At 37.4% G+C, this 22,441-nt stretch overlaps 1 protein-coding gene across 10 annotated transcripts in view; it reads left to right on the forward strand.

Moving 5' to 3' along the window:
* Positions 1-22,441, forward strand: part of ralgapa2 (Ral GTPase activating protein catalytic subunit alpha 2) — a 198,778-nt gene that overhangs the window by 118,187 nt on the left and 58,150 nt on the right. For all 10 annotated transcript variants that reach the window (XM_088626655.1, XM_088626653.1, XM_088626654.1 and 7 more), the window contains 5 exons: positions 4,571-4,754; positions 12,848-13,631; positions 16,479-16,550; positions 18,486-18,609; positions 19,754-19,909. In XM_088626655.1, the coding sequence (XP_088482781.1) occupies positions 4,571-4,754; positions 12,848-13,631; positions 16,479-16,550; positions 18,486-18,609; positions 19,754-19,909 (1,320 nt within the window). The remainder of the gene's footprint in view (positions 1-4,570; positions 4,755-12,847; positions 13,632-16,478; positions 16,551-18,485; positions 18,610-19,753; positions 19,910-22,441) is intronic.

Genomic DNA, 22,441 nt, shown 5'->3' on the forward strand with positions numbered 1-22,441 from the left:
CAGGAATAGCAGCAGAACACTTTAAGAACCTCGATGAAGAGGGGATTCAGTGGCTGACGAGATTGCTAAACAATATTGCAAAGGAAGAGAGAATTCCAGAAGAATGGACAAAAAGCAGTATGGTTACCATCTACAAGGAGAAAGGAGACCCAATGGAGTGTAAAAACTATAGAGGAATAAAACTTCTGGAACATGGATTGAAAATCCTGGAAAAAATTCTGGACAAGAGACTCAGGAAGATAATCAGGATCCACAACTCACAATTTGGATTCTCAGCGGGGAAAAGCACAACAGATGCCATTTTTGTGATGAGACAGTTACAGGAGAAGACACTAGAGAAAGGGAAAAAGCTGTATGTGGCCTTTCTGGACTTGGAGAAGGCATATGACCGTGTGCCCAGAGAGGTGGTGTATTGGTGCTTGAGGAAGAAAGGAGTACCAGAAAGCATGGTGAAGTTAGTTCAAGCAACCTATAGAGATACAACTACAAAGATGATAACACAACAGGGAGAGACAAAAGAGTTTGAAATCACAGTTGGAGTACACCAAGGATCAGCACTAAGTCCTTTCCTTTTCATAAACATTATTGACACACTGACAGAGGAGGTAAGAACAGAAGTGCCTTGGGAACTCATCTTTGCTGATGATGTGGCACTGATGGCAGACTCAGAAGTAGAACTACAGGAGAAAGTGTTCAAATGGCAGAGGAGTCTGGAAAAGGGTGGACTGAAAATGAATGCAGAAAAATCTGAAATAATGGTAATGGAGAGAAGAGGAGATACTATGACCAATGTTGAGGAGACAAATGGAGGAAAACTGAAACAAGTTGATGACTTTAAATACCTTGGATCAAAACTGGTAAAGGGAGGAGAAACACTGGAGGCAGTAAAACAAAGAGTGAAAGCTGGATGGAACAAGTGGAGAGAAATAACTGGAATAATCTGTGACAGGAAAATTCCCAGAAAGTTAAAGTGCAAAATGTACAAGACTGTGATTAGACCTGTATTACTATATGGAGCTGAATGCTTGGCAGTTGGAAAGAGGGAAGAGAACTTGATGAGAAGAACTGAAATGAGGATGTTGAGATGGATTCTGCAGATTTCAATGAAGGATAAGATCAGAAATGAAGAAATCCGTAGACGATGTAGGGTGGTGGATGTGGTTGAGAAGATGCGAGAAGCGAGGTTACGGTGGTATGGACATATCATGAGGAGGGACGTTGAGGAAGTAACAAAGAGGGTAATGGAATTTGAGGTGGAAGGTAACAGAGGAAGAGGCAGGCCTAGAAAGAGATGGATAGATTGTGTGAGAAAAGATATGGAGGTATGTGAAGTGAGTGAGGAAGATGTGCTCGACAGAGACAAATGGAGAAGAGCAACCAAAGCAGCTGACCCCAGGACAGTCTGGGACTAAGGCTGTGAAAAAGAAGAAGAAGAAAAGAAGAAGAAGAAGTGCTGGAGGGGCGAGTCAGCTCTCCTTTTGATTAACACTACCTTGTAGTGATATTGTGGGTTGATGTTTTTGACACCTACCTTCCATAAACTTTTGACATACCAAGACGATCATAGATGGTGGTTTCCACTCTTCCAGGAGAAATGATTTTTGGAGCTCTGCAGCACTGATACTTCATCAGACATTATCACACTTTCTATGGCGGACTGTTTCCAGCCTGGTCATACCTGAAGAACAGCCAAATTCCAGGCCATTGCCAGTTGATTCTCTGGAAAGGATAGGAAGCCATCCGTACTTGTGATCCATCCATACATTTTCAAACCACTTTACAGGGTTGCGGGGGAGAAACGGAGCCACTCCTGGCAATCAATGAGCACATTGTCCCATGAAAGGAATATCGCAGGGCAAATAGAACTGGTATACACATTAAATCAAGCATAAATCCTGTATGTGCAGCTTTCAGCAAAATGTTTAGCAAATCTGTGAGCCAACATAGCTACTGAAAACTGATAATACCACAATAAACTAAGTAACTTGCTCTTTATTTCACATCTACAGTATACAATTGTTCTTCACCCCATTTCATTGGTACCAGTAGCTCCAAATTTAAGAGTGTTGATTTTATTTGTACTGAACCAAGTATTTGGATAACAAAATCAATTCAGTCAATATTTCAAAAAACTTCAAAAAAGTAGATGTTTTTAAAGATTAAAGTATGAAAATATATATGTACTGTAGGTAAACTCTACAGATCCAAGCAGTTATTGCTGATCATTCCTTAGTGGGCAACAAGATATACTACACGGGGAATGTTTTAGTGGCAGTCTATTCTCTGCACTTTGTGCACCCCTGGCCTTGTGCTTTTTCAGTACAATTTGTGCACTGAAATCTGACTATAGTATGCTGCTCTGTTGAATATTTAGCAGACCACTTTTTAATTAAACTGGTTGTTCCTGGCCCCAGATTGACATCTGAAGTCAATCAATCTGCAGTTGTTTGCCTGTTTTGCTTTGCATCTTGACTTAATGCACGAGTGTCACGATCCGGTTGTGTACAGTTCCTCCCACTGGTGCCCTTGGCTGATGGTGTCTTTCCCTTAGAGCTCCATGCTGACATCACCTAGGACCATTACTCATGAAACATCAGTGAGATGAGCTGTCTCGGTCACTGAAGCTCCTGACAAACAGGCCTCAACAATCACCCCTCTCTTCCAAAGTCACTGAGGTCTTATTATAGGTAACCAGGCAGCTAGGCTTGTCCAGCATTTCTATAGCAGATCCTAAGCATAATAGGATGTTATTTGTACATTATTAATTATTAATAATTGTTATTAACACACGAGCAACACCTGTGTGGAATTTCTTACTTTCAGTATATTTGGTCCAGTTTAATAATAAGTAATTAAAAATATAAAAATACATATAAAAAGTATAAATATTTTAGTATGTAATAAGTATAATACGTATATATTATATACCTATTTCTTGTTTATTACAATAACTATGTTATATTTAAAAGCATTGCAATGTGATGTTATTGATAGGGGGTGAATATTTTTACAAGGCACCTTCTGTGTGCTTCGTAGATTTGTTTACAGGTCCTCAGCGTTCCTTCTATTAAAATGACTTCTTTTGTCTGCTCCTGACATTCAGCGTTTTTTTTCTTTTTGTAATAATCTAACATTTGCCCTTTAAAGGCTGCATGTTTCATACAAAGAAACATTATTACATGGAGAAGCACAGATGAGTACCAACAGAATACCCTTATTAAGGATTCCATCATAAGCCATGCTAAGCAGCTTCCTCATTTTGTTTATTCAGGGATGAACTTTACATAATTCATTTGCTTGTAAATATAACTCCAGGGACTCTTAATTACTAGATTTTTGACTAAGCTAAGATTAGTCTGTGCAGTGAAGCTTTCTGGTTTTAATTAAGTCCTGGAGGAAAAAAGAGACAGGTGGATGACAGATACGGGAAATTGTGTGACTTTGCAATATACTGTCAGATAACTACATTATTGGTGAGAGCTTGTTTCAGGGACCCCATACAAGGCGTCTGATGAATCAGAAAACCCTCCTTACATGTGTGGAATGGCAAAGTTAGATTGACTATTTAAGTACCCTTTGGGCACCTGGGTACTCCAGTACCTGCTGCTTTGCAGCTTATTATTGTGTTTGGAAAAAGAAAAGTAATGAACAGGTGTGTTAAAGCAGTTTCGAGTCGATAATGTTTACTGTAGCAAACAAAAAGGAGAACTGAAGGAACAGCCATTTTGTTAACTTTCATTTTTTTATAGAATGTGAGTGGAAGATTTTATTTAATGAAATATCAGCCTTTCTCGTCAGGGACGTCACCCTAAATATCAAGCCAGATTCCACCGACTTCACATTTTGCCACCTGATGACCTAAAAAGGTTACAGTTATTTATTTTTTTTTGCCTTTGAGATGGTAGGATCTTGTAAGCCTTCCCAATGAATACTGCTTTTTTGCACCGAGCTGTATTAAACACACATTACACAGAAGCTATTTGTATATAGTGAACATGCTTCCTGTTTATTGGTTCCCTGCAGAACAAAAGCCTGTGACTTTCTTACTTAAGCTTTCTTTTTTTAAAGCTTTGTGACTGTTTTCTGCAACGTTGTATTAGAGTTCCTTGAGTGTCTGATTAGGCTGGTGGGTTAGTAAAGAGCCATCCAGTCTTGATCCTATAGGGCAAAGGAAAGGTGTCAGCGAGTTTCCATTCCAGCTCAGCTCATTATTGCCTTAATTGGACCGATTTAACAGCTTTTCCCAGCTCCTCAAGTGCTTCTGCTTTTAGACAGACAAACCTGTAGACACAAGAATTGACCAGGATTAAACTGCCATTGGTTTCAACCTTGCCATGGCAGATAGTTTTATCAATTGCAAATGTATATTTCAGTTTATGACATTCAATGCAATTTCTACATTTTAAATGTGAAAATACCTTATTTCATCGATTGGGATATGACATGGGTCCCCTTAAAACTTTTATGAAGTGGTATTTGAAGTTGTAATGAGACTTGCGTGAAGTGAATAAAGTTGTGAACAGAATGAAATTGCCACATTAACGCTAACATATTCTGTGCTTTCCGCCAGGTGTTGCACTGCTGTGTTTATGGGTCTAACCTCCACACCCAGCAGAGCCATTATCTTCTTAGTCTAGCTGACCTGTCAGCTACAGATTACGATCCCTTCTTGCTTCTTGGAAACGTCAAGAACTGTGAGCCACAGCCGTCTCACTCAAGTGTGGATTTTGGCAACCTGCTCACGGTTGCTGAGGGTAAGTTCTCAGCATGGGAACTGTCTTTGCTAAAGTCACTGTCATTAACAGGTCAGTCTTCGGGGGATCAGCAGGAAGCAGACTTAGATTTGTTGGCACAGGGTAAAGCAGGATGTCATACTAAAGTGGGTTCATTTAAAACCTGCTGTGCACTAGATTGCTTGGCTTAGTGGGTGCATATCCATGTGTATAAATATGCTTGTGGGTAAGTATGTGTAGAAAGAAAGAAATACTTCTTTCCACAAATGAACCTGATTACTTACTGAGTAGTAGTAGTGGAAAAGGGATGAGAAGAGAATTGTTTCACCTTCTTGCTTTAGAAACAGTACCTAAACAATAGTTCTGAAATTCGCTTTTATTGGTCTTACTGCAGCTTGATTGTTTTAAGACATGAACGTATTCACACCAAGAGTATAATAAAGAGACCTGGGTGAACAAACAAAAATGTGAGAGCATCTCAGAGAGCAAAAGAATGTGTCTGACCAGGTTGGCACACTTTTTACTCGAACTGAAGATAATCTGTCTGAACTTCTATTGATAAGAATATTTTGCACCCATGAAAAGCCACCAGGTGTGGTTCAAAAGGTATCTTCCTTTCCTCCCAGCCCTACAGAATAGCTTTTGGCTGCAGTCAGGCCTGATCAACAAAGGATGTTATGATTTAAAATGGATAGTGCTTTAGGAATAATCATTCAATAGGAGCAGCAAAGGGCTAAAATGGCACGGTCACACCTGAAAGCATATCACAGACGCGCAAAAATATTCTCCTAAAATGTGAGTAGGTAAATGCCACACCCTGAGAACACCAGGGACAGAGAGAATTGGGAACAATCTTCACCTGGAACAGCCACTGTGTTGTTGCATTCTAGATGCAGTTTTAATTTGTTTGTGTGAAATTTGTAGGTCAAGAGTAGGGTTTGGGCTACCATCTAGCTTGTGGCTCTCTCTATCACATATGAACATCAGTGGAACAGAACTGATGTTAGATGATTGAGGCCAGTCCCAGAAAGTACTAGACTCTTAGTCTGCTTGTACCTTGTAGAGTTCACAAACAGACAAATTACAGACACCAGTTAACCTCGCTAGCATGTATTTGGAAGGTAGTAAGAAACTGAAGCAAAAACCCATGCAAACAGAGAATACTTGTGAACACAAATTGTGCTCTATTTCTCAAATATGAGAAAACTCTGGAATACAAAAACAGTATTGCTTCTAGGATTACTTTATTGTAAGTAATATCAGTACTGAGTATACCCTCCTTCCTATTTTACATACTACAATACAATACAGTATCTCTTCTTTGTTGAACACTCATTCATATTTGCAGGTAGGAATAGATCTTTAGTGAAGTGACTAATTTCACAATAAAATGGTATTAATAATTCACTAACATTAAGAACTGCAATACTTCGCAGTTCTGTAGATGTATTAATCAGCTCAAAACCCAATTTGACAGAGGAGATTTTTGAGTTGGAGGAAATTCTCATTTCTAGTAAGGTGATTGTTTCCCAACCTGTGGCTTGGGGCCCACATGTAGTCCATGATTAAACCCAAGCAACTCATAGAATTCAGGCAGTACAAATTACAGACTTTAAGACCAACATTAACTGAATTTTTATTTCTCATGTGAAACAAATACAGTAGTCAAACTGTGACTTCCATGTTTTATTTTCCTCAAAACATTGCTTTTCTAATCAGTGCTCAGGCTGTAACTTAATCTTGAATGTTTTTAATATGCACTGAGTACACGGAAGGAATACAGAAAGGACATCATGTAATATTTGTCTTTGACACCAGTACAACTCAGTTTCACTGAATAAAGTTTTAAACGTTTTACTGATTCATTGCATGGTAAATCTCAGTTTTAACAGAATTACAAAACAGACAACAGAATCAATATTCAACAGAATAGCAGCAAAACACCTCTTGGTATTAGTCTATGATACCCTCTGAAGTTTCTGAAGGCAGTTAGTCACAGATGTCATTTGCTCAGAATATGTCTTTGCACGTCCTTCATCAACAAACTTTGGATAAAAAATTCATTAAATAAGCATACTCAAATAATATAATATTAATATAATCCATGAAATATAAAATATATAGGCACCATTGGAAAATTATTAGGGAAACAGTATAACAGCAGATGTACAATGCAAAATCTGCATTAAATTAATGTGATTAACGTTAATGTTTCGTCTTCTCAGTTGAAGCTTCTGAGCACCAACACACCCATTGAGATCGTTTTGTGTTGTTTTTCTTACTGTTTTTTATCAACATTAACATCTGCTTGCAGTGAGTGGTTTTCAGCATCTCTACTAAATGTTTCCTGTCATTCGTCTCCTGAAATACAGACAAACTTTACATTACTTTTGGAGTTTGGGTTTTCTTCCCTGACCCATTGGGGTAGCCTTCACTTTCTAACACTTTGACGTGTTGTTCTAATGATTTCTTTTACTCCTCTGGGGCCTCAAGTTCAATTCCCAAGCTGTTATCTGTGTGGAGTTTGTATGTACAAACCTGTGTACAACTGGGTTTCATCTGGGTGCTCTGGTTTACTCCCATAGCCCAGCGACATACTGGTAATTTAATTCAGTGAAAACTGGCTGTGGTGTGAGTGTGTGTGCCCTGTTATACACTGGCGTCCTATCCAGTTTGTGACCAGTGGTGTTGATGTCAGGAGACCAGTGAGATCAACGTACCTGAATTTCAAAACCGGTTTTCTTTCTCATTTTTATTTAAAAGATGAGTTATGGGGGTTAGGTTTATTTTCCTGTAGAAAAAAGAACAACTTTGACCCACCCATTTCCTTCCTGCCTTGCACTTTTACAAATGTAACCTTCTGTTTTTCTGATATCCTTTTTCTGTGCAGCGGCATAACCACCTCAAATCTTCACGTAGCCCATGTTGGTGAGGGTTAGCCAGTTGCTATGGCTCCAAACAAGGGGATGATCAAATATCCATAACTGCCTTTCATAAAAAAGGCATTTCTGTGATGGAAATTAAAAAAGGAGCACATATTCTGCAGACTGGGTTTTAGAACAACATCATTCAACAAAGTAAAGAGAAAACAAATTGAAAAAAGCTGATTTAAGTCCGAAAACTCTTCTTTTAAAAAAATTAGCTTGCTACCTGTTTGTTTTAGCTCTTCAAGTTTCATCTCATAAAAGGGCACGATTTTTGTAGAGAAAAGAAAAAATAAAAATGCCTATAACAGATTCTAACCCGTAAAGACTGTCCCAAAGACAATTAGAGATTATGTGAAATGAACCGAAGTTTAAGGAATTAGTGTTAAATATGGGGATTAAAACAGAAATGTAAAGTGTTATATTTGCCGTTAAAAAAACAGAAGAGAACACAGATACAGCATTATTTAATAGTTAAGCTTTGTACCAACCTGAAGAATGTGATTTAGGACCTAATTATATTAGTTTTCTTAATGTTTAAAACATGGAACACACAGACAGATTAAAGAGGAATAATAGCAAATTTTGTAACGGAAGTGCAAGCTCTAGACTTTACCATAAGTTAACTACTCTAATTGTATGACAGATTGCCTGAAGTATGTGCAGGTGTGACAGAAGGCAAGTTTGTTGAGGAATGTGGGCTTTAAAATTGCATTCTTCCAAGGTAGTTTTGTAGCATATAATAAAAATCTATTAAAACAATTAAATTGTTTGAATCAATTGTACAACAGTTTATGCCGATTATTCTATTTGGTTGTGTTTCAGAAAGATTTCCTTTCAATTCTAGGATGTTTAGAAAATTATATACTGTACATTATATGACTTTTTTTCAAGCAGTTTTGTGAAACATTTCATATGTACACAAATTCCCTAGGTTGATTCTTTTATGTAACTTGTGTACAGACTACAAAAAAATAATCACCACTTTTTGAAAACCTTCTGACATGAATGCAAGCATGGATAATATTACCAAAAATCTAATTTTCACATGTCTATTGGACATGAGAGGAAATTATAGTATTTTTGGAAGTGTTATAATGTGAATGTTTTTTTGTGTGCTTTAACACTAATAAGAAATGTATTCCATTCAGTTTGAATAGTCATGAACATTTTGATGATTAAAATTCAGTATCAAAGATGAGTAGAAATCTATTCTTTGAATTACAAAGATACTTCAATGCTTAATGAGGAATGGGAATCTTTTCCGCATTGTCAGAATTGAATGGTCTTTTCAAAGCTGCCTTCAATAATTAGATGCTATATACAAAATATGAATGGCCTAAACTATTAGGCATGGGTTTGTAAAGAAAAAATATCCCTTTAGTAATTAAGACTGAAAGATATATTTATTCATCTATATGAAAAGAACCAGAGCAGAAAGCTGTAAGTGTAAGCACGTGGATTGGAAAGCTCAGCTATGCAATGTCACAGGTAGAAACCAGTGACATTATTGATATCTTGAAGGCTTTTTGTAATGAACAGCTTTAGGCAAGTTTTTCGTATTTTACCATTTTGTTTTTGTTATCCAACCGGCATTTTCTAGATATTCAAATACGCATAATTTCTGTAATTTATTCTTCTTGTGTGATCTTTCTTTATTTTTGTAACTAATTTATTTCATTGAGACTTTTACTCAAAGCAGCATACAGATATTACAGCAACTGATTTTTTTTCCCCACATACAAATGTTGGAACTAATTTATACAGCTGGGCTCGCTCGGTCGGTCAGGTTAAAGTGCCTTGCTCAGGGGTACTGCAGCGGAGTCTGCATCTGGAATCTGTGCCCACAACCCTCGCAGTCAGGTGTGGGGAACTCAAACGACTACTGCAAGCTTTCTGAATGACTTTCCCACTGGAGCCTAAAGTTGAGATATAAGAATCAGAGGCTGGACTATTTGCTGCCCGTTTTTGAGAGTTCCCAGAAGTGACACAGAATTGGCCATAACAATGCAGGGACTTCCTGTGAGGTCCCTTACATGAAGTCTTCTGCTCAGCTCCCAGCAGGGCTAGCCAGGTTGAGTCCAGTACTGATTTACAGTGTGAAAACCAACAGCGTCAGACGTTTGTACTGTATCTGTAATAAAACAAACGAACATTGCTCAGCAGACTAACAGGGAATCAGAGCAGGATGAAATCCATCATCTTGGTACCTTTAAACACCAAAGGTCTTTCTTGATTGGAGTAGTTTGAGGACAAACCTCTAAATGTATTTTGCATGGCTATCTTTCCGTGAAAGATTCAGTTCACTGTCTGTGACTTGTGAATATTCACAAATTATTTATAGCATCTTCGGTAATAGTTCAGTAATAGTTAATTACTTGGAAAAAAGATGTATATTGTCTTTATTAAATTTAAAGTATGTAATATGTGCCTTTGGATAAATCAGTGTTCTTTACAGTGCCTCAGACGAGTGTTTCCAAAGCAGTTGTAGAATGCTGTGCCTTTTGGAACCTCTTTATTTGTAACCATTACATATTTAAATACAGTGTGCTTGGAAGGAAGACTCTGTAAGAATGATCTTACCTTATGTCTTAGCAGAACCCTTTTTTATCCTTATTGTTTGGTCGGGAATCTCCTCCAGACTACCAGATGGTTTTTCAACCAGCAACCACTTAATCCAGTTAGCCATTTGGCCTATCATCTGTTATGCGTTTTTTATAATACTTTACAAAAGAATTGTTTTATTAATATCAATATTTATGTAATATATTTTTTGTTTATATTTTGAGTTTCATTCAATGTTTGATTCTAATGCTTATTGTTAACGCTGAAGGAAAAAATGTAATTACAAGTTTTTTGTAACTATAAAAATATCTGTTTAATATGTTAAAGCCTACTACATTAGAATCCAGAGTTTGCAGAGCTTTAGAGCTTACTGAATACACAGAAAATATCATTTTTTATGCTGATAAACAGTGGAAAATTAATTGAATATCAGTACAGAAGAAATAAAAATCAAAGTAAACATTTGGGAACATGTGATGGAGACCTTTCACAGGAAATATATCAGCTTTTATATGATTGTAATTAGGGATTATAATTAGTGTTTTACCATATTTATGTACCAAAATTCTTTACACAGACATCTGTCTATATTTGTGTATCAAACTCAATCCAAAACAGATTCTTGTGTGGTTTTGTTTTTGTGTGGTAACTAGTTTAATGCATAGTTTTGACACTGTCTGACAGGTGCAACAGAATTAATTGTTCTTAGTTTTTATGCGAAGATACATATCGAAGAGGTAGAAATGTTGTAAATTTCCCAGGTGTGTTGGTTTTCTGGTATATGTACTGTACTTAAGGAAAAAAGAGATGTTATTCATACACTGTTAACAAAGCTTTTCCAACAGTCATTTATGATGAAGGTAAATTGCTGATGTGGCTCGAATCCATAAACAGAGTGATGGAAGTGAATCAAGTTACAGACCAATAAGTCTTACTTTTTTACATAAAGTTATGTAAATGATAATTATGATCAAACAAGAGCATCATCTGTAGGGCTACTGCAGGATTCTAGAAAAAGTCAATATGGGTTTAAAAGGCAGGTCATGTTTCATTGAAGTTGTTTAATTGAGGTTTAATTGCTTTAGTTTCCTTGGTTAAGCATGGGCTCCTTGCCATAGTGACAAACATCAAATAAGCCCACAGTGTTTCTCAACATAAATGCCAAGATCTTCAGTAAGATGTTTATTTTGAAAAATTGTTTTCAATATCCGTCTGAAACAGAAGCATCATGCCCTCAATGTTTGTGAGTACCAATTACTATATAAACTTTAAACAATTCTTGGTATAATGTAGCTTTGTTTATTGAATCTAGGATGGGAAGGAAACATTTTATTGCATCTGACCATCTGAAAGAGTACTTGGGGTTCTACAAGTTCTTGTAAGCAACCATGTTAACATGCACAAAATGTTCTTTGTTTTTTTTAAGTAAGAACAATAAAATTATTAGTTGTCATTTGATCGAGCTTTCTAATTCTATTTTTTTTCACAAAAATCACGTAATGTATTTTTTTATTGTAGGTAAAACTGGAATTTCTAAATAGTCAATAGACTGTTCAAGATTCTTCATTTGGATTGGTTTGGAAGGGTGGAAGTTTTTTACTGTAGGATTTCACTTCATTAAACTTCCATTTCCATTCATTACATGGGCATGTTGCAGCGTTTTTCTGTATAATAAGTATAAGCAAAGTAGTGAATTTTTTATGGGTGTCCCATTCATTTGATGACAGTTTACTAACATGCCTTATGTGATAACCATGTTTAGGTTGCAACAAGTTTTGAATAATTACCGAAGCATTCATCCACTGATATATTTCCCTAGGTAAAATTTAAGTCAAGCATTTTTGGTTGTGTATCAGAAACACAAGTTTTAGTATTGAGCATATTAATAGACTGGCAAAATGATGTACACCAATAAGTTGTCTGATATTTTTGAAGATTGCTGAAGAGAGAATCAGCTAAACTTTTTGTTGTTGTTTGAAATACATAAAAAGGTGAGGTAAGTAGAAATAAATAGTGAAAGAACAACAGGCAAAGTATACCCAGGTAGTTCTGTGCTGAATGATACTCTTTGAGCATCTTAGCTCAGTTTTCTTCTTTTTGAAGTTTGTGAAGCTATTATACTGTACCTAATGAGCACTCCAGTTATCTACGGTTTCATCTTGCATGGAATAAATTTTCATTCTACCCATGGCAATGTGAGCTCCTAGTACTCATAATTGGTTTAATCAAGAAATCCTACTTGGTGTTTCCATATTTACCTGATTTGTCCGCAACGTTCTTCTCACGGATTGATTACTGCTCTTCTAATGCAACACAGTTTTCCCCAAAACCTAATTTACAAATGCCCACTTGATATGAACTGAATTAATGTCAAGGTATATATGTCCATGTGTCCTTAGTTCCTTGTATACTGTTCACACAGCTCTCTTCTGGTGGTTCTGTCTCATTCTGATCCTGGATTGTTTTCTCAGAATGCTTTAATGTGAAGGGTATATAGGCTGCTTTAGAGTTTAGAGATGAGCATCATTATTACTTGATACCTTACTTAATTTGGGATACGAAATATCAGCTGCTTTCAAGATTTATGAATGAAGATTAATATTTCTGTGTCTTTATTTTCCTCAGAGAAGAAACGAAGAAATATGGAGCTGATTCCCTTAACTGCTCGGATGATCATGACGCATCTTGTGAACCATCTGGGTCACTACCCACTGAGTGGAGGTCCAGCCATCCTTCACAGTCTCATCAATGAGAATCATGACAACCACTATGTGGAGTCCTCTGAGCTCTCCTCCGAAGTGTTCAAGAGCCCCAACCTGCAGCTGTTTGTGTTCAACGAGAGCACTCTTGTTTCATATCTCCAGATCCCAGCAGAAAAGGCTGGAGCTGGGGAGCCACAGATGGCTTCTTCAGAGGTCAGAGTTATTGTAAGAGATATCTCAGGGAAATACTCTTGGGATGGTAGAGTTCTCTATAGGCCTTTAGATGGACCAATGTCTGGTCAAAATAATGACTACATACCAACAATGCATTGTGGCAGTACTTGGTCTTCGGACAAGACGCATCCAGCTAATTGGGATTGTCCTGATACTGAGGAAGGGGATGATGTTCTTGACCAGCTTTTGGAAGATCTTGGCCACAGTAGTCCAGAATGCTTACCCCAGCCTCAGCTGAAGCTGAATGAACCAGCATCATCACCATTTGGAATGAGTTTAGAGCAGGAAAATGCCATTACAGAGACCATCTTGAGGCAGACTAACCAGGAAGAAGAAAATGTGAAGAAATGCAGTAATGACTTAAGCATGAAGGTAGCCAGTCAGAAAGAACCAACTCATCAAGAACCCAAAGCTCCTTTCTATTTCTGTCGGCTTCTGCTGAATGATCTGGGAATGAATTCCTGGGACCGGAGGTAGGCTTTGTTAACTACCATTTCCCTGAAGGATAAGGTGAAAAAAATTGGAACCCTAGATAAATTATTCTCTTGAGCTTAGTGTTCTTTCAGTGCCTTCATTTCATAAAAGAATTTGAATGTGCTATACTGTACGTTGCCTTGGCTTGCCCAGCTATTTTAAGGAAAACTAAGATTGCTTGTTGGTATCAATGTACAAATATGGAAGATTATACAGTAAATATATATACATTTGCAATACAGATATGGAAGTCATCACTTGAAAATATATTATAAAATATACAGTTGATGTAGAGATATGGAAGCCATCACTTACATATGTATTGTATATAAAATCATGGAATCAGTAAGTAGAACTAGAATTTTATGTACATAGCCGCTGCAGTTTTGGCGAGTGTCATCACTGTTCTTGGATAAAGACTTTTCTTATGCAAATGTCCTCGTATTCCCTTAATATACAGCTACAAAACCTTGATTTAGGGAAGTCTTACGGTTTTGTTCCCCTGGATGATCATCAAGGCATTTAAATGTTGAACCTCACAACTGTTTATTTCTTAAATTTAAATCACCAAGCGCAATTGGTTCTCTGCACAGATAGATATGGAATTGCTTAAAATACAGGAGACAGGATAGACAGGATAATTCTGGGGAGAGAATTGTCTTATCTGGGTAAATGAGAACCTGACTCCCAGAGGATTTTGTGCTGAGATGTATAAGTAACCTAGATAAGAACACAATGATTAAACTTTAAAAATACTGTAATGAGGTCCATTCATGGCCAGGTACTGTATATACTGTAGGTAGTGGATATGTAACAATAGTACATGCAAACTATTTCAACATATAAAGGGATATAACGTATTTTGGTAATCAGTATAACATATTGACTGTAGGGGAAAAAAGTCCGTCATGAAGCTATATTGGATTCATTTAAATAATCTCCTAGGGTTTAGGCATTATTCTGAAGCTCTCCTGAGGGTAAATAGGATGGTTTGGTATAATTCTAAGAGCAAAAATAGAAATAGATTATGGTTGGCTGGTGTGTTGTTTAATCAGTATCTAATGTATTGCACTATACTTGTTGTACAACAACACAATGACAAAGATATTTGTTTTTATTAAAAATGTGTCCGTGTTATGTAGTTCAGTTCACTTGAATCTTTCAAGGCACCCTCTATGTGCTGTACTGGAATTGCTTACTTTAGAGGATTCTAGTGGTGGGTTAAGGTTCTGAACTCAATCCGAACAAGATATTTCCTGCGAACACACGTGTACTGCTGGAAACCATACTGAAGAAGAGCAGTAATAATTCACACAAGCCAATTCTGCTGCATTTATTGACCCTGCAAAGATTGGGATGAGCAGGAAGGTTAATCAGAGGAAATCAAGTTTCCTGTGGCTCTTGTGATGCACAACGCTTTAGATGGATCAATAAGGCAGATGAAAACAACAGAAACATATCTGACAAATGTATTTCACTTGGAAATTGAAGGAGTTGCAAAGCATTCATTGTTTCATGTTATTGAAATGTGGAACTAAACTAAGTATAGAAGGCAATTCTGAATGTAATCTCCTTTTTCATAACCTATCTAACATTAATAATATAAATGCCTTGTCCATTTTAAAATGTGTATATTTTAAAACACTGGTGACTGAAAGTGCATAACCATAAGAGCTCCTCCTTAGGAGCTCAAACAACACATTTAAAAAAGTGTGTAAATAACAAAATGTGTTTTATTAACAACTGAATATAGTAACCATTTAGAGTTTGCTTATATCTGTAAGCTTTCCATTGTAGCTAAATCCATAGTACATACTTCCAGTTAAAAACAACAGGAAGGAATGTACAGGAAAAACACCCATTAAGTAGTATCATTCAGGGTGTCACAATGGGTAGCATTGCCGCCTCGCAGAGCTGGGGGGATGGTTTCAATTCCTGGGGTGCTGTCCGTGTGGAGTTTGTATGATCTCTCCATGTTTCTGTGGGTTTGCCCTGGGTCATCTGGTTTCCTCCCACAGCTCAAAGACGTCCTCGTAGGTAAATTGGACCTGGTATGAGTGAGTGCCCTGCGCTGGAATGGCGCCCCGTCCAATGCGTGACTCGCCTTGCCGCCTGTTGCTTGTTGGTATAGGCTCCAGCTCCCCCGTGACTGGACTGGAAGGAGCAGATGTGACAGTAGCCTGCAATACTCTGCTCTGTATTCTGTGCAGCATCTCCTTTAGAAAGTTACAGCAGAAGATGCTGTAACATTCCTAGCCAGCACTCTGATCAGCGCCCATGTTTCACTCCATATACCGAGAGCTTTTTAAGCATTTTCTTTCACCCCTTTATTTATTTCATTCTCTTAAAATTAGGCTGGCACACTTTTGGCAGAGGTGAAAATGTATATGTAGCTGGATATCAGAGCTTCTCCTATCTCTCACCTCTTATTGATGAAGTCCAGAGAGGTGTGAATGTCTGCTACAAAGGTGTAAAAATCCCTGTGTAGTGCCAAAGGTTTTTATACCACAAAATCAAGAAAAGAATTTCACATAAATTTGTATTCAGATATGAATTTAAAACATACATACTGTGTGTTCAGTATGTACTGCGCTTAGATGTAAATTGAAATCATACATATTATATTTGAGCTATTAGAGATGGTTGTATATAAAATTAATTATTTCCACAAATTGTATTGGTGTTATTTGGAGGGTTTTTGTAAATAATATAAATATATTTTTAATTAGGTCGATGTCAGTGGAATGAGCAGTTTTAATGGGTATAAGTTAAACTGGTGTAACTGATCCAAGTAGGTTTATGTTTTGAAAAATTTTTTTGACGATGCTTAAAATTGTCTTCAACAGGAAAAGTTTTCATCTTCTGAAGAAAAACTCTAAGCTTTTGAGAGAGCTTAAAAACTTGGATTCAAGGCAATGGTAAGTTAAACGAATATTCTGTGTATCTTTTTGTGTCAATTCCTATTTCTGCCTTTGTTGTTGGTTTAAAAGTGCTTTGATGCTGATAATTGCAATAATACTATGGTAGCTGTTAATTTCAAAATCATGACCACCTTTATTTGCTAAGTACCTGTACATTTCATGTGCAAGGAATTTACACTGGTGTGCTTGGTGCTGCAAAAACATTTGACATATACAGTACAGTGCCAAACACAAAACAAGACCAATAGACACCATTAGGACAGTGCACATACTGTATAACTAGGAATTCTGGTTAAGTAAAATGACAGCCCTAGGGAAGAAGCTGTTCAAATACCAGGTGATTCTGGTTGTAATAGAGCAATAGTGTCTTCCTGTGAGAAGGCGTATACGTGTTTCTCTTAATTATTTTACCCTAACCTTTAATGCATGCATTATCTTTTATTAAAGGAGTACACCAGGAAAGGGTAACGGAACTTATTGAGTAACATACAAGAAACAAAAACAGCAAATTGAATGAATGCGGCAGCCTTGAAGCTGGAATATCTTATTTTCATAATCTTTCTTATTCAAAAAGAGCAGTGATCTTAAATTTGCTTAAAGTTCTGGTATTTTATCTAGAACACTTCTCAACAGTTATAAATGTCAGCATCCTAAAAGGACAGAAAGAGAGTCCATTCTTAAACAACATGTTAATAGAGAAATGATGATTGACCCCCTCTCCTTGCTTTATCACAGTATTTATATCCGTTTTCCAATGCAAGAGTTATTGTGAAGTATAGATTACTTTGACTTGCTGTGATTTCTGAGTGTGTGTGATTAATTGACTAAAGTCTTTTTGATATCTTGCATTGACCTCAACGCGTTTAAGAAGCAGATACGACATCCAAGGCAGATAAAGTGAAACACAGAACTGAAGCAGAAATTAACATGTAAAAGAGAAGTCTTTCTATTCAGCTGTTTCCTAAAGATGTTACATTTGAAGCATTATTTTTACACTATGCCATTACTGTTTCCAAATGCACTTGATCTAATAACAATTTTTATGTTCCTTAAGATTTGATCACTACTCATACCAATCGTAATTATAATTACTTTATGTGCAGCCTGTTTAAGAGAACCACAGAGGTTTTTGGGAATTGTAGCACTTCACATTAATCACGTGAAATACCCAGTTATGCTTTTGCTCAAGAATATTGTTTGGTGATAAATTACAAAATAGCATTGTTACATATTAAATGTAAGAAATTGAATTATTAATTACATTTCACAGTTTACTGGCATCCTCCCTCTTTGTCACTGTTTGAATTGCACATCTGTCATGTTACTGCACACATGTGTCTTTGTGTGCTCATTTAGATAAGAAATGTATGCGTTTTCCCCAAATATTTTCTTTTCCTCTGATGGAAGGCTAATGGCATGTCTAGCACCGGGGTGATTATCACGCGTTCTCCCAATAATGCTTTGCCAAACTCAATGCTAAAGAGACAGCAATGACACTTCCTACACATAAACCACCAAGCTCACTGACGTTTTGCTCAGTGACTGAGTTGAAAGAATCAAAGCAACCGAGAAACATTTAATTCCCTAGACGACAGCTGTGGCCTGTTTTTGCAGACAGCAAATTGAATGAATGGGGCTGACTTGAAGCTGGAATATTTTATTTTCATAACAATATTTCTTATTCATTTATTAGTTTTGGGTTGACAGAAAAATTGAGCAGCAAAAGTCACATTGCAGAATGATGTGGAAAAAAACAAGATGAAAGGATATCACAATCTGATGCATTGCCAGTGATACAGCACACCAGTTTATTGTGGTATTTTATAAACCTCTAATACACATGCATACAAAGAGGGAGGGACATCGAGATTCATACAGATGTACAGATGGATGGAAGCCCTTTTATAATGCAAATGGATTCTTTCTTTGCAGCAGAGAAACCCACAAGATAGCCGTGTTTTATATTGGCGATGGCCAAGAAGACAAGTGCTCTATTCTGTCCAACACTGAAGGTAGTCAAGCATATGAAGACTTTGTCTCTGGACTTGGCTGGGAGGTATTTCTTTATTATCTTGCATCATACAGAAAACAAGAACATGCAATTTTAACGGGGAGGATGTCATTCTGCCCATCTAGCTCATTGGGGTTTTTACAAGTTAAGGGAGGAGCTCACCCAGCTGTTTCTTAAAAGAAGTTGTGATATCAGCTTCAACAACAAGTGAAGATTTGTGCAAATAAATGCCTCTTCATAGTTTGATTGTACTTCTGTTAGTTTGCATTTGTGTCCTCTGGTTTGTGTTTCACTATTCATTCTCAGGAAGTCCATATCTACATGATGGTGAACTTTGTCACTACCTTTAAGGATATGGAAAAGATGTGGGTATCTAAATCATGCTTCCCAGCCAGGTGGTTGAAGCCCGGACTTGAGGCTCTTGAATCAGTGCTCTCTTGTCTGTTCAAGACCAAGACGTTTCTGCTCCTGCAGTGTCTTGGTGTAGCATGTTCCTTTGAAACTGGCAAAGTACTTGGTCGGTCTTCATGACAGAGTGATTAATATACCTGACAACAGTACCAAGTGTTAATGGAAATCATAATGGATACTGGCCATTATTGAAGAAAATGTATTTACCCCCTCATGACCTCTGTGCATCCATGTGCTGCTGACTGACAGTGGAATTAGAATGTCTAACGTGTGTTAGGTTGTTATGTATTGCTTAAGAACCATACCAATTGATTCATGGAATAATAAATGGTTACTTTCAGTATACATCTCTGCTTTTTTTACTCAGGAGTGATCTTATTTTTGGTTGCTAATTTCAGTTGTCTCCTTTGCATTATTAAAAATAATAAGCAAAAAATGCAGTAAGTACTATTTTAAAAATGCAATTGAGGACTATTCCAGGAAATCAGTTTTTTCGAATATACAGTATTGCAGTGCAAGCTAAATAAAAAGAAGTGATATAATGAGAAAATTGAGTCAGAACTGATAATATCAATTGACTTAAATCAATATTATCATTATTTTGTCTAAATTCTAATTGTGTTAATTGCACATAATGCTAAATGATTGATTAAATTGATAGTTCTATGGTTTCCCAGTGAGGTTTTTTATGAACTCTAGCTTTTACTTTATCTTGGTTGACCCCAGGGGGTTGTGAAAGTCTTTTTGTGTAATGTGTTATGATCTGGACATATTGCAGGTGGACTTGGCCACTCACTGTGGATTCATGGGAGGCCTGCAGAGAAATGGCAGCACAGGACACACTGCACCCTATTTTGCTACCTCCACAGTTGAAGTTATTTTCCATGTGTCTACAAGGATGCCCTCAGACACGGATGATTCACTTACTAAAAAGGTAAGTTATAAGGGTTTTACTTACCGATAAAACAGCCTCATCATTGGATTAGAGGGTAGACCAAACCCTTAGGAAACATGAATGTGATGTAAAAAAAATTGATTCTGATTTTATCTTATTTATTCTTATGCCAGGGGTATCCATTCTTAGTCCCCAAGAGCCACTGTCTTCAATGGCTTAGAGGATAACTTCATAATAGCTGAAGCTTTGAAAACAATTGTAGGTTACATTTTGCTCAGTCATTGTCAAGTATAGCCACTGACAAAAAAATGACTTATTCATTTAAGTAATCAATATCTCAGATACATTTAAAACTGCAAGACATTTGTCCTTCAGTCCAAGTAGTGTTTCTTAATGTTGTTTAAGAACATTGTTTTCCATTGCAAACCTATAACTTACATTAAACAATGTTTTGTATTTAAATCCTAGTTTATAAGTATAATTAAGTCACTATATTAACAGATACCCATAGGTTTTAGGTTATTCTACATGTCAATTGGATTAGGTGTTACAGAAGTGCATAGCAGGCAAGTCCAGATTCTGTTTTTAATGAGAAATAACTCTGATGTATGCCTGTGTTCCTGTGTGAGAACGGAGTTTAATAATAATAATAATAATAATAATAATTGCTTACACTTATATAGCGCTTTTTCTGGACACTCCACTCAAAGCGCTTTACAGGTAATGGGGACTCCCCTCCGCCACCACCAATGTGCAGCCCCACCTGGATGATGCGACGGCAGCCATAGTGCGCCAGAACGCTCACCACACATCAGCTATCAGTGGGGAGGAGAGCAGAGTAATGAAGCCAATTCACAGAGGGGGATTGTTAGGAGGCCATGATTGATAACAGCCGATGGGGAAATTTGGCCAGGATGCCGGGGTTACACCCCTACTCTTTTCGAGAAACACCCTGGGATTTTTAATGACCACAGAGAGTCAGGACCTCGGTTTTACGTCTCATCCGAAGGACGGCGCCTGTTTACAGTATAGTGTCCCCGTCACTACACTGGGGCATTAGGACCCACATGAGCCGCAGGGTGAGCGCCCCCTGCTGGCCCCCCTAACGCCTCTTCCAGCAGCAACCTTAGTTTTTCCCAGGAGGTCTCCCATCCAGGTACTGACCAGGCTCACACCTGCTTAGCTTCAGTGGGCTGCAAGTTGTGAGCTGCAGAGTGATATGGCTGCTGGCCATATCACTCTGCAGTTTAAAGTATTAAGTATTTCTGGAATTATTATATGGAATAATATCTGGATCATTGACATCTGAAGAGTACAGGGCAAAGAGATGCAATTATTTGCAAATCAATGAGATAAACAGGTGTTTCCGGTCATATATATAACATCAAACAGTAGCTGGATGTTTGTGAAGGCTACAGCGTGCCAATGAGGTTCACATTGAAAAAGTGTTTTTAATTAATTTTCTGTCACCGCCTTAATGTTAGAGGATCACTGTGTGCCAAAGCATAACCCAGTAAGCACAGAGCACAGGGGAGACCACTCCATGGACAGGAGCCTTCTATCACAGGGCAGACACACGCTTGCTTTCATTTACACACACCTCCAGCTGCAGTTGAGAGATGCCAGTTGATCTACAGTATGTAGCGTGGCTATGTTCGGGAACACCCAAAGAAATCCCACATGCGTACCCCAACAAACAGCTGGAGCTGAACTACAACAAGGCAAGGCAACAGCTCTAACAAACCACACATCCATGCCACCCTAAATACATTTTGGTTTGTATAGGTTTTATTTGTTTTTATGTTGGTTGAAGAAGTGACTAGGTAAATCTTTTTTTTGTCTTTTATAACGCACAGATATATTTGTATTGATTTTCTGAGAACAGGTAAACTTTCACCTTGCTATACTGTATAACCCACTGACATTTTGATGTGTTTCACATTGCTATTTCAGTTCCTCAGTTTGAGGCAGTTGGTTTTTAACACTGGTTTTTCATTGTAAAATAGAACTATAATTCAAACAGAAATAAATTGGACACTTTGACCTGCACTATTGGCTGGATACTGGAAAACAATATACCTTTTACAAGTTAGATTTCTAACTAGTTGATGTCTATTGCTGGACAAGACCCCTGGTGTCGCTAGGCAAGATACCGTTAGAGTCTGGATAGCATGAAATATTTAAATACATTCTGTCACCCATTACTATTTCATCTCTCTTGCGAATGTCTATTTTCATCAGAGGTAAGGAAAGGTGACTGAAAAGAGGCATGTGCTGGCAGTATAATGAGTGTGTTACCTTTAATTGTACCTCGATTTCCTCTTTTCCGTGATGGTGCTGGTTGTAGTGTGCCTTGGACCCTGATTCAGAGATTATCTTGCAAGCGCCGGGGAGTAAAAAAATTAGGCACCTACTGCCTGGAATGAGAAGCCTTTTATCTGATTCTTGTGAAGCCAGAGGGGGAAATCAATAGCTGTATCAGCATGTCCCTGTACAGCCCCTGAACTGCAGTTAGCATTGAAAAATGAGCTGCGAGGCTGCCAGAGTGATTCGTGCTATCATATAATGTCC

The sequence above is a fragment of the Lepisosteus platostomus genome, chromosome 3, assembly GCF_059453375.1.
Source record: "Lepisosteus platostomus isolate fLepPlt1 chromosome 3, fLepPlt1.hap1, whole genome shotgun sequence".
Taxonomy (NCBI): domain Eukaryota; kingdom Metazoa; phylum Chordata; class Actinopteri; order Semionotiformes; family Lepisosteidae; genus Lepisosteus; species Lepisosteus platostomus.